Source organism: Protopterus annectens, chromosome 12.part0, assembly GCF_019279795.1.
Source record: "Protopterus annectens isolate FY-2018-M chromosome 12.part0, PAN1.0, whole genome shotgun sequence".
Classification (NCBI taxonomy): domain Eukaryota; kingdom Metazoa; phylum Chordata; order Ceratodontiformes; family Protopteridae; genus Protopterus; species Protopterus annectens.
Window position 1 is genome coordinate 391,926,903 of NC_056746.1, and position 13,852 is coordinate 391,940,754.

A 13,852-nucleotide genomic window follows, 5' to 3' on the forward strand; every position below is an offset into this window, starting at 1 on the left:
TTTTGACTTGAAATCAAACTGTTTATACCCTTCGTAAAAGAAGGGAGGCTGTCACTGATAAAAGTACTGAAAAAGGCCCCTATGAACTCGGATATCAAGAGATGACTCTAGCTGAGATTTATTGTGACTGATGGTAATTCTTAGATGAGAGCAAAGCTTGTACATAATCTCGTGCATTTATCAGGAGATGCCCGGTAGGAGCAGTTATAAGCCAGTCATCCAAGTACAGCAACACCTGGAATCCCTGCAGTCTCAAGTGAGCTGCTACTACTGCCACGCATTTGGTGAACACCCTGGGGGCTGTGGTGAGGCCAAAGGGCAGAGCTCTGAACTGATAATGACTGGTTCCGAACTGGAAGCCTAGGTATCTTCTTGATCGTCTGTTCATTTTTATGTGGTAGCACACATCTTGAAGATATACGGAGTACATCCATTCGCCCTTGTGAAAGAAAGGCAAAAATGGACTGAACCGTGACCATCTGAAATTTGGTGTACTGAACTTATGTGTTCAGAATGCTGAGAACCAAACCTGGTCTCCAGTCCCCTGTTTTCTTTGGCACTAAAAAGAATCCTGAATAAGTTTTGGACTCTTTCTGGTCTGGGGGGACCTCTTGGATGACTTTTTCTAGCAGCCTTTTTATTTCCAGTGCTGCTGCTTTCCTCTGACTGGGTGAAACATTGAGAATTTTGTTTACTGTTGGGGGTATTGTATAACCTTTGGTAACAATCCTCTGTACTCGTTTATCTTTTGCAATTTCTAGCCAGGTTCTTTGGTGCAGGGAAAAATGACCTCTAACTGCCTCCACAAGTGGAAAATCTGGCTTTCTTTCAAGAGCGTTGGTAGGATCTGTCAGAGAAAGAATTCCTAGATCCTTGATTCTGTGGGCCTCCTCTGCCATCTGGCGGCTTCTTCCATTAGCTCCCCCAGAGGCAGAGGTGGGAACTGTATCCACATGTGGATCATGGAAAGGACCCTGAGATTTCCTGTACCACATTTCTGACCACCTCGTTGATTCCTAGAAAAGGTTCTTTGAGGAGTTGGAAAATGTACGCCTACTGCAGATAATGTCTTACCATCCTGCTCACACCTGGAGAGCATATCTTTAACCTTGGGGCCAAACAAAGAACTTCCGTCAAAGGAGGCACTCATGAAGGAGGACTTGAAGGGATTTGCGAAATCACACAGATGCATCCAGACATGTCTCCTAATAAAAATGCCTGAACTCACCACTTCTGAAGTACCTTCAGCTGCATGTGAAACGAGCCTCATGGACAAATTTGAGATGGACTGTAGGATTTCCAACTGTGGGGAAATAGATATCTCTGCTTCAGAATTAATGGTCCCAGAGAGGTATTTTAATTAAGTCCCTCTGAAGTCTGGTATAGTGTGTCAAATAATTCAGACACCCGAGCACAAAGGTCGTTTCAGCATATACATGCTTCCCACATCTGTCCAAAGCCCTGGATTCCCTTTTAGGGGGATGGACAGATTAACTCTATTATAAGAGTTCCTTCTTTGTGACCACTGCTACAACCGTGGTATCTACTGGTACACTCTTTTGCTCCAGAATTCTCTTCTTTTCTGTGGTGCCAGGATCCTAGTCTGTTCTCTTGGGAATCTGCTCAACAGCACTGGGTTCCTTCCACACCCACCTAGAGATCAAATCAATGAGCTCATTGGTGGGCAAATCCACCCAGGAGGTAGACAGGCCAGACCCAAAGGCTTCCAGGAATACCACCCCTTTGCTTTAGGATCACCAGGATGTCTTCAAAGGAGATGTCATCTTGGGGACCCTTCCCTCTCATTAAAATCGGTATCTGTGATTGACTCTTGAGAAGTGTCTAAGTGCCTCCTCTTCCACTTTCTCTTCCTAGGCACTTCATCAGCGGAATGCTCCAGAGAAGTATCAGAAGATATAAGTACAGCCTGCTGCTAGTCTGAAGACTTTGTAATGGCTGTCCTGTGGAGTAGAGTGCTGAGGCTCAAGACACAAAGAGGGATGCGAGGTGGAGGAATTGTCCTTCCTCTAGAGGTAGAGGAAACTTTCTCCACTACCTGAAGGGTAGAATGCTCTCGGGAGAAGGAAGTAGACCGTGCCAAGAAGACATGCCTCCAGACTGTCTGCTCCCTCTGACCAGAAGGCAGCCCACCCGAGGCAGATGTTGGAGCCAATCTGCCCAAAGCCAAGGCTCCAAGGGGCAGAGACAACTTCCAAGTTGACTCCAACACCTTGGTCCCAGCAATGGCACTTGGACTCCGAGAGTCATCGGTCCACTCAGAGCCGGTATCAGAGTCGAAGATACAGCAATCTTCGGATCTGAAAGGGACAGTTCCGGGAGTCTCGGATCCACGAGTTTCAAAACCGAAAGTTGGATTGAAGAAAGGATCAAAACAGGTAGATCAGTACTAGTGAAGGTCTCTGGACTTGATGGGGTAGGAGCTGGGAGAATTATCATCTGAATTTGCACCAAAAGAAATTTCCTCATCATTCTATCCACATCTGCCACTGTCAGCCTCCTAGAAGACAGAGCAGAAGCGGCCACTGAAGGGGTCCTAGAATGATGGAGTCTCTCTATGAAGGGGGATGGTAGATGGGAAGGAACAGGGTCTAGAGAAGATGGGTGACGGGTCCTAGGTATCTTCATCTCCTAGTGTGTCGGATCCGATGATGACATTGTCGGACCCGAGGATTTCATCTTCAGATCCAATGAACTCTGATTCGTCCACTTAGACACTCTGCGAGAAGGAGAGCTTTAACAATGGAAGAACTGGAAGAGACCGATGTACGCTTTCTGGACTCCACCTTGTCTAACTTTTTGGAGGTTTGCGCTCCAAATAAAGTCTCAAAAAAAGAAGTTGGCAATAAACTTTTTTAGAATCTGTTTATTTTTGTGATCCACTAAAGTCTATGGATTAAAGGCCTTACAAATGTTGCAGGATTCTTTTAAATGAGCTGAGCCTAAGCAATACACAAATGAATCATGTGCTTCAGCTAGAGGTCTTTTGTGCCCACAGCCTTTACATTTCTTAAAACCCAAAGGTTTTTCAGCCATGTTGAAACAGAAAATTTAAATACAGCAAAAACAGAGACATGAGTTTTTTTTCTTTTTTTTTTTTTTTTTTTAACAAAGAAAGAAAGGAAAAGAAGAATGTGAAAAAAGGGTTAGGGTTACTGACAATGGTAATTAAACAAATTACCACTCACAGTAAGATGTTGTCACGTTCGATTCTCAGCTAGAGCGTCTTCTGTGTGGAGATATGAGTGAATGGGCTTACCTTCGTTGAAGGCTGTGCGTCAGAGCTGGCAACTCGGCACGTAAAAATCTACTGCCAATCATTAGCGGACCGGAGTTCTGCTGTGGCGAACCCTAACCAGGAAAAGCCGAAAGACCCAACAACAACAACCACAATGGTATAAGTCAGAGAAAATTTACCAAAAATGGTTGACTAAGAATATACTGATAAGTGTAAAAACATAATGGAGGAATATATAAAAGATCTAGGCAAAGTAAGAAAAAATATAAATCTTATTTCACTCACAGATACCACACTAAAGCACAAGCGCTAACAGAGACCACATCCGTATGCGAAGGTGGCAAATGAGATCTAAAGTATGGTAGGGGACTAGAGCACTGTGGGTAAGGGAGGAGCTCTGGAGTTTCCAGTATCCATGAACGCTAAAAAGTGGCAGGGTCAGATCTGTACCAACTTGTTGAGGAATGAATGAAAATTGACATCAGATCACCCACTTCTTGTTCTGAAACTTTTTGATTAGGTCTTTGAACGTATTTCCAAAAAAAAAACAAGAATATCCCAGAAGAGATATCCAGAATGTCTTATCTCAGCTTGTCCCTGAAGAATAAGTAATGGGAGTCATGTCATCCTGTGACGTACTACATACAAATCTACTACAGAGGCTACTCCAGAGTCTTGATCACAAAACTAAGTTAGTCTGCAAAATGTTTCACTGCCTAATCTACCAGTAAGGACAAGAACTAAGAGAGTTGAGACAGTTAAGGATCCAAAAGTCAAACGGGACAAGAGAAGAACACCCTCTTGTCCATCTTATTCAAAGCTTTGGACTCCTTACTAAATGAAAGTGTGGAAAGGTACTGTGGCTCATGCTAGACAGACATGATAAAGCAATAACCTGCCTTAGGATGCCTGGTCAGAATGTAACTGCACTCCATCAGGGTTGCATAGAGGGCAGCTGCCTTCTCAAAGCAGAAAAATGAGCATTTAGATATTTACAGGCTGCAAAAATGGCAGTCAAAATATATTCACCTGATGGAGATAATGCACGGTTCCTCATCTTTCTTCCCAGACAATGGTGTGGACATCTGTGGAACAGAGAGAGAAATGAAGAGGCCCAGAGATTACCTTATGAGGGGAGCTATAAATACAAGAGGTCCATTATCCTTGCCAATTTCTAAAACAGGACCTCAGCATTGCCAGAACATCTCTCCATGGGGAAATTTTACAGATGGGCAGATGCACCCATCCTGCTAGACTACAGCAGGAAAGTGTCATGGTTTTGCTGAAAAACAAGGCAACAATCAAATGGCAAGTTGCAGCTACCAAACATCAACAAAGAGCCTGGTGCTACTGTCAAACTGTCCTACCTAAGGCTGTGTTCCCACCTGTCAAGACACGTTCCACCAGATGTCAAAACACACACACACTATCTGTACACCATCGATGGACCAAAGTAGTATGGGAGGACTTGTGGATGTCTCCCAAATTCTAGTTGGCAAGCACTCCTTTACCCAGGTGGAGACTAAAGGAGAAAACCTCTTCAAGCTGGACTTTTGACTTCTGAGCTTCTACTAGGGGTGCTGGGGATGACACCCCAACTTCTAATGATTCACACTGTCACCAGAAGGTACATACTCCAAAGGAAGACACCAGTGGTATACCTCTAATACTTCTCTCACTGTCAACTAATGGGTTCAACTTCAATACATTGTTGGTTGAGGGACTTTTGTGCTCCTGAAAGAAGCAGGAGGAGACATTAACAGGGGGTTTTAGAAGATGTCTGACCTTCAGACACCTTGCTTTCTTCCTCTTGACTAGCACTGACCCACGACAACATGACAAAATGATGTGCCAGTACTTATGCTGGACATCCCGTAAACACATCATCTTCCCTGTAATAATGCATTCCTCGAACTTCCAGCTCCTTTGAGTGGCTAGACTGAAGTACTGGCATTTGTGGAAATGCTTCACATTCTGCTCCACTCCTAGACGAGATAAACTGTGAATTTGTGGAGCCTTGCTTTTGTCAACTGGCTAAGCATTTTGAAGGCTTATGCAGTTCAGGCATCAAGTAGTGGAAATTTCCAATGACATGTCAGGAATGTGGTTCAAATTGTGCAAGTAATAAATAATCTGTGGATATCAGAAAGGAAATCCTGAAAATTAATTACAGAGAGCCTCTGATCTCAGATAAAGGATTCAAAATGTCTACAAAATCAACGTGGCACAGGTAATGCTTAGACGCAGCAAATAAAGGACACCAAAAGAGCATCACCACAAGAACAGCATTATCACCGCACATACGAGTGTTCAACAACTTAAAATGGCAGGAACAAAAATGACAGAAAAAAATCCAAATGTTAACAGTGCTGTAAGACTCCTTCAAAAGCAAATCCTTGCTCATTATGTGTTGCTCACTACATCTTGAAATGTGGATTCTTCAACAGCTACAGACTGCACACTGCACAAATCAAAGGTGGAATGCAGCTTACAAACACTGAGGTGTCAAGTAAACTCTGACGCAATCCCTTCCAAAATAAAACAGAATAAAATACTTAAAAATTACCTTTTCTGAAGCTGTAGCAAGTTTTGAACCACTTGGATCAAACGCTAATGCTGCCAGAGGGCTGTCATGGGCAGGGATCATATTAGCAGCTCTCTATGAAAAAGAAAAAAGACAAAAACAGACAAATGTGTTAAGTGTGAAATCTGAAAGAATATGATAAGCTCTTGTATTCCTATATATATTCTAACTACAGCTGGTATTAATGGTTAATTTGGCTAAACATAAGGCATTCTGCATTCACATTAGTTCCAGGTTAATTTTGAAAAGAGTCTCCCAAACAATTATTTTTCTGCCAAACAGACACACAAGAGTTATCATCCCAAGTACAGACAATTACAGGACACTGAAATTTTTACAGTGCACTTCCAATCATTGATTAACCATATCAGAATACAGTACTGGACAACAGGGAAAACATATTACAAGCAGCTGAGTTTCTGTTTTGTAGCAAACTGAGAATTACAAACTGGGGGAAGATAATGGCAATACTGTTTTACATGGGAAAATATATGTTCTCACAGTAGTAGCTAATCTAGAGAGAGTCCTCCTTGAAAGTTGCATCTTTTCCATCAATTAGTTTCAGCAAGCTCCTTACATCTGGGGTCTTCTGTACAGCTGTTTCAGACACATGCCACAATATCAAGCTCCAAATATAAAAGGTTGCCTTCCAGCACTTTAAACAAAGCTAACAAGGAATATAACAGGTACATCCTTGCCCAGTTTGCAAGGAACGTAAATGGTGCAGACTGGGATCTAGAGATACTCCAAATAATACAGGATGGAAGAAGAAAAATATATTTGGTACATCAGTGTGGATTGTCTTGTACAGCAAATGAAATGGAATACCACACATTACGTTTCATCTAATGTCAGGAATTCTTCTAGACAGGTCTCTGGCTGGAATGAATTCCAGAACAAGGTAAAGGAGACAGAGGGCCAAATCAACTAGAAATTGCAGATGTACATGTTTATACTTGCCACAATTACTGTTGCAGTGGCCATTATTATTATAGGACTTAAGGATACCATACATCTGGCCAGTCCACAAAGCTTCAAGTTCCTTCCAACTGTGCACCATATGTCCATCCTTAAGCAAAAGGGGACATGCTAGTATAAAAAGGATGCAAGGACATACCAAAACTCGGAGCCTTCTGGCCTCAAATAGGGAGGCTGAGGTCTAAAGCTCTAAGGAAAATCATGTCAGAAAAGAAAAAGTAAAAGAATACTCCAATCTCACAAGTAGGGTTGCCACCTTTTCAAATGCCCAAAGAGGGACATTTTTGTTACAAACATCACGTTTTGCAGGCCGAAACATACCCACGGGCCAGTACAAATTACAGAACTTCACTTTTTTGCCTAAATAAAAGCTTATTCTTATAGCATTTTAGTTGCTTATTCTGTTTCTTATAGCATTTAGGTGTTTCAGATACAGAATAACTGTTTTATACAACTATTACATAAAATATAGGAAATCATTTTGTGCTAAAATCTCAGGACATTTGCCATTTTTACAATTTTTTTTTGCAGGACACAACTGCCTAAAAAGGGACTGTCCCTCGCAAAGTGGGACAGGTGGTAACCCTACTCACAAGGGAAGGTGGAAAAACAGGGGATGGAGGGAGGATGCAAGTACTGCAACACTTACTGTAAGTAAATTACCCACCTGTACTATGCTCTGTGTTAGACTATTGCTGGAATAGCCATTACTACATGGGATAATTGCCAAAGCTCAAGAAGGGTGGATGGAGAGGGACCACAGTCTAAGAGGGGATTTCTCCATGGTTAGCATTACTAAATGGCCTGCAATTCAGATAACTGTTTAGCACAGGTCAGAGCAATAAGCAGGACAGTCCTTCCAAACAAGAAGAGCTGACTGCAGGCTCAGAAGAAGATAAAGTTATCTTCTCCAGAATTAAATTCAAGTCGTAGAAAAAATGTGCCACCCTTTTCCTGTGTGGTTTGATATGTAAAACCTTCTTTAAAACTTGTTCAACTTGAGATAAAGAATAAAGAGGGAGAGGGATCCAGTGGCAGGTAAGTAAATGGCAGAGAGATGTACCTTAGTTGAAGTGCATGCAAGGCCTGAATTCAGCAATTCACCCAGCTACTAGAAATAACTGGTACCCCCCTCTTAGGATGGATCATGTTCTTTACTATGGAAACAACTTGAAAATCTTTCCATTCAGCTAAGTATGATTTTCTAGAAGCAGGTTTCCTTACCTCCTTCAACATCTATTGCATGTACTCATCACCAATTATCCATACAGCTAGCTTGAAATTTATAATGCAAGAATGAGTTAATGATTCCCTTGCTCTGTGTGAGCAAGTCCACTTTGTAAGGCAGCTTTATGTAAATGCCCCTAGCCAAATGCATTAGAAGGGAGAATCAATGTTGCCTGTGCCAAAGGGGAGTAATCATAAACATCTCTGGAAAGTCCTTCTTGATTTTTAGGAAGACTCTGGTTATTAGATTAAGCTGGGGGAACATCGAGGAATATTCCTGTCCAAGTGAATGAGACGGGATCTAGTTTCCAGGCATTTCTGGAATGTGTCTTGGAATAGAATTGATCTAGTTGTCTGCTGAACCAGAAGGCAAACAGATCTACTTCCTGCACAGGTGGACAGCCTCAAGGAAGACCATTAAATGTAGCATCCATGCATGATGGTCTAATCCCGTTTCCACTAACAGAGGTCCTCACTAATCTAAAGGTGATTCAGTGCCTTCAGAACATCTGTCAGAGCCACCATCTCTTTCAGATTTGTATGTTTCTGTCTGAAGTGTAGTTCCAAAATCCCTTGGGCCTTGGCTCCTTAAGAACCAACCCCATGTAAAGTCTGTGGTACACTAGATGGAATGGTGGAGGGAGAATGGAAGACCTGGACTTACCAGAACTTTACTGATCCACCAAATGAGTTCCTACTTTACAAAACTAAAGGCATGAATTGGAATGGATAAAGGACGAAGATGCTGCACCCAAAGAGATCTGAGAAACTATGTAGAAAAATAATGAAAGGGTCTGCAACAGGGTTCTTATAGAGAAACTTATGAGTATCTGTAACTGTACACACCCTATTGGGCTTCTTTGGAGCTGGAGGCTGAGAGTCTGGAGAAATTGAGGTTGCAATGAAATCATCCTCCAAAGCACCTAACCTCTTTTCCCTCCCACTTAAAAAAAAATTAATTTTGGAGACCGTATCACCAAAGGAAATCTCATTTGGTAAATTTGAATAAATAGTATCCTCTGAAACATGGGGGGGGGACGAGTTTTTTGTCTTTTGAGTGGACGTCTCTGGAGTCTCATGATGCATGGTCTCCATAAGCAACCCCCTAAAATATCATCCTTCAATAGTGCATGTTGCATGCCTCCCTTTCCCTGAAACAAGAAGAGAGTTTGTCCCTTCTTGGGCAACTACGCTGGACAAATAGTCTGTTAGGACACGTAAGTTTCCCAGCCCGCAGCAGCCTTCAGAGGAGACATGCTGGAGAGCCCTGCTGAGGCATACTGATGGTCAGAGAGCAGCGTAAGTGCTTCAGCTGAGTCATCTGTCTCAAACAGTATGGCAGAGGTTGATGCCCGGCTCACTCACCTCTCTTGCCAACTTCTTTTTCTTCTAAGGCCGACAGGACAAGTCTGCTACTGGGGGAGTAGGACAACATGGTTGCTCTGGCTAAATCTCCAAGATGTTTAAGAAAAATTTTGAGGGAGTTAACCCTAATCCTGACTATTTTAGGAATAAAGGACAGACATATTTGACATTACTCAAAAAAACAACAAGAATGTGTGTATTCGTTCGGAATTTGTTTTCCACAAGAACATTTGTCCTTTCTGACACGCATAAGAGACAAAAAAGTTTTAGAAAAATCTCCAAATAAGAAAGAAAGATCCCTTACAGAGTACTTACCTGCCTGTCATCTGTGCAGATGCAGCCACTAAAGCTAATGAAAGTCTGCATAATCATACCAATGACAAGAATATTCCGAGTTTGGCAATCCCATACATCTCAATTATACTAGCATGTCCTCTTGTGCTAAGTGAAGACAAATGGCATGTTCTAGGAAGGGTCCTGAAGCTGTGCAGACTGGCTGGAACTATGGTATCATCTGCAGGATACGTCCATATAGTAATGGCTACTGCAACAACAATCTAATGCCAAGGAAATACTGTCTTACAATTAAGCCCAATTCTTGTGGTTGATACAATTCTTGGTGGGAGTGGCAACGATGTAGGCAATGGACACATTCCTGAAACAAAGCACAGTGTAGGGTGCTGTATTCCCAACATCAGACAGCAGTTACTAGGTCACCTTAAGTGCATCTGGCAACCCACTTGGAAGGCATGCAGTTGTCAGGCAGAGAAATCTCCAACTCTGGTCTTCCTGAACTCATGCACTCAATTCAAATTCTGTCGGTCTGTCTCTCTCTCTTACAGTTTCTTTTCCCACAAACAAACAGATGAATGGACAGAACTCACAAGCCACTTTCTAAAGGCAATCTACATTCTTTTAAAGGACGCCTTATCCTTATGAAAGATTAGGTATTGTTTTCTACAAATGAGAGTCTGAAGTTTTGAAAGCCTAAATCTAGAGAGTATAACCACCTAGAAGAGAGTTCTCTAAGAAAAAAGAAGTTATGTACTCAGCATAACGTTCCGTCTGAGTAGTTGTACTTCATTTGTCTTCAACCTGTGGGAATACGGATCTGTATCGGATCCGTGCTGGCAACTTTGCTAGCATCAGCTCCAAGCTCCAAACTCCTCCCCTTACTCATAATACACCTCCATTGCCTTCCTTCCCCAGACCAAGTTTGCTGAAATTATACTGAGAACCCGACCTGAAATATATACTTGTGACATATACTGCAGCCCGTAGGCTGATCATGTGTCAAGGACCGGGGAAAGGTCCACCGCTTACTCAGAGGTGATCTCTGCCTGACTTACAAAGCCATGTCCAACTCAGAATTGATGGACATGCTCCACTTAAAGAAATCCAAGTCACCAGAGCCACGCGTTCTAGTGAGCTAAACCTCACCACAACAATAAATAGAACAGGCTGGAGGGATAGATTCCTGTCAGAGACTCCCCATGCTTTGGAACAAAATTCCTAACTACATTAGCCAGAGCACATCACTAGCACTCTTCAAGAGAGGCCTTGACGAGTGGATGGGTAACCGAAAATACACCCCTGGGATCACTTCATTGGCTCTGCTTGACAGAGGCTCAGTTAATTAATCAATGGGGGCGGCAAAAGTCGACACACTCTGGCTAGGCTTAAAAATGCCCTCGGGCAGATAGCCTAGTACCTACCTATGAACCTATAAGGAGGGAGGGACGGTTGACCTGAAGTTCTGCGGACCCCCTCTGCCTCTGTGGGAAGAAGAGCCCAGTGTGTCCCAGGAATACTGTGACTTCCAGAACCGCATCTTCTTTTGCCCTTTCTGGTTCTGGGAAAAGGACCTTTGAGGGTTAGAGAAGCGGATCCCGACGGCAGATGGTGTCTTCCCGTCCTTCTCACTCTGGACTAATGTCTCCTTGATAGTCTTACCAAAGAGTGTAGAGCCGTCATAAGGGGCATTGGCAAATGACACCTTGAAGGGTTCGGAAAATTAACATAACCTGAGCCAGGCGTTACGCCTCATGGACACACCGGACCCAGCCGCTCCTTCCGTTGCATGGGAAAGGAGTCACGCGTTAGATACCACTTTTAGAGAGGCCATCCTCGCGGAGAACGAAGCCTTGTCCTCCTGCGACATGGACTTGGGGGGAGACTCCTCCAGCTCCTTGACTAGGTCGCGCTGGAGTCTAGTGACATAAGCCAAGTAATTCAGCACCCTAATCGAGAAGGTAGCTGAAGCATATACCTGCTTCCCTAGGCGGTACATCATCCGTGACTCTCAGTCAGGAGGGTGGACCGAGAAACTCTCCTGGACAAGTTCTTTCTTAGTGGCCGCTGCTACCACCAGGGCATCCACGGGGGGAGTGCTTATTCCAAGATGGCTTATCTATAGGGGAGGGCTAAGGATCTTATCAGGTTGCTTTGGTATGGGTTCCATGGTGTCCAGTTCCTTCCATGCCCGTGAGGTGACCAAATCCACCTAAGGATCCATGGGAGGGGACACCCAGGAAGTAGATGGGCCTGTGCCGAAAGCCAGCCTCCAAGAACACAGACTCATCAGAGGAGGGTTTGGGGGCAGACCAACCTCCCCGCTGGCGCAGGATCTCCATGATGTCTCCAAAGGCGACATCCTTGGGAGGTGACCTTGGGGAACCCTCTCCATCATCTAAGTCCGTGTCTTCCATGAGGGACTCGGGGGAGTCCAAGTGCCTCCTCTTACACGTATGCTTGCGAGGCACATCCCCGATGAGGCTCTCCTGGGGGCACTCACAAGCCGTTTGTTCCTCAGGGGGAATCGTCTGGGGCTCCTTGAGCACGGGTTGTCCATCTGCTAAGATGATGGGGACCGTAAACAGAGCCGAGGGGGGGCTGGGAGGAGTACGAAGGGGCAGTCAGGGGTCTCGATCCGACGGAGAGGACCCTTTTTACCACATCAAACGGCAAAGGAGTGGGAACCTCCTGAGGAACCAATAAGGTTGGTCGGTCTCCCCGGGTCCAAAATCGGAGCCGGGTCCTAGGTGGACAGAGCTCCGAGGGAGAGAACCTGGCCCAACAAAGTCGGAGCCAATGGAAAAGGTTCCACTCCTGCAGATCCAACACCCATGCTCCTGCTCCAAGAGCGGCTCACAACCTAGCTGGTCGGATCCGAAACACTCCAGGCAGCTGTCGCCGTCGAGGAAGCAGGTACCCCTGACCAAAGCCAAGCTCGGATCCGAATACTCTGAACCCGAAGGTTGGATTGGAGAAGGAGAAATGGGTTGAAAGAAAGGAAACTAGCTCCCCTCTCCAGAGGGAGGGGGGGCTAGCAAGACACCCACTTGGATCTGTGTGGATAAAGCACCTCATCATCTTATCCAGATCCATATCGGATAAGGAGCGGGTGGACTGTGACGAGGCCATGGACTCCAACCTGGTGGGTCAGGGCACCGAGGCCCGAGAGGCTGGACATGTCTCCTCTGGCTCCGGGGAGAACCTCTGAGATTGGAGCCAAGGGGAGTTACGAATCCATGCTGACTTGCTTGGAGAAGTGAGGTCTGGGGACCTCTTCCTCTTTTCCCTCGTCTTTGACTCTCTCTCACTTTCTCTACCGCTCTTCTGCTCCGCTACCACATACTTTGGTACAGGAGGTTGAGTCTCAGCCTGGGAGGGAGAAGAAGCCAGAGGAGGGAGAGGCAGCCACAGCAGCCGCTGTGACTGAAGCCGAAGACTAGGAAAGAGTCGGAAGAAGACCTCTGAGGGCCAACTTGGCCTTCCTATCCTTTAGGGCGCAGGGGTTGAAGCCCGCACAAATGCTACAATCCACACTAAGGTAAGCCACACCCAGCCACAAAACACACAGAGTGTGGCCATCCGCTGGGGATAGCTTATGGCCACACACTGTGCAGCGCTTGAAAGCACGCTTTTCAGCCATGCTAAAGTTAGAAAGATAGCCTTGAAAAAAGGCAGGCAAATTCTCTCTAAAAGATCACACACACACACACTCACCACACTAGTCTATAGAAAACACTGGGGGGGGGGGGACCACAGAACAAACTACTTTAACTACCTAAAAACACTAACACTCGAAGCCAAAGCGATGGGGAGGAGAAGGGGAACCTACACTAACACTGATAGAAAATTAGCTACTCACAAAAAGGTTTTAAACGCACTGCTAGTTGGAGCTCAGAAAACATGATGCAGAAGCAAACTGTGGCAAACAAGATCTGGGGAAGGAAGGCAGTGGAGGTGTATTATGGGTATGGTGAGGAGTTTGGAGCTCAAAGCTGATGCTAGCAAAGTTGATGGCTCGGATCCGTATACCCACAAGTTGAAGACAAATGAAGTAAACTACTTCAGATCAAACAGTAGCATCAGTTATACCAGAGAAGGTCAAACAGGTAAGCAGGCTTGTCAGTGATGAAGTTCACACCCAAGAGGAT

The 13,852-nt window shown here is 44.6% G+C and overlaps 1 protein-coding gene across 1 annotated transcript in view; it reads right to left on the reverse strand.

Annotated features, from left to right (window-relative positions):
- WIPI2 (WD repeat domain, phosphoinositide interacting 2) overlaps window positions 1-13,852 on the reverse strand; it is a gene marked incomplete in the record, with an annotated part of 1,162,476 nt that overhangs the window by 696,525 nt on the left and 452,099 nt on the right. The window contains 1 exon segment of the mRNA XM_044089486.1: window positions 5,823-5,915. Within this exon segment, the coding sequence (XP_043945421.1) occupies window positions 5,823-5,915 (93 nt within the window).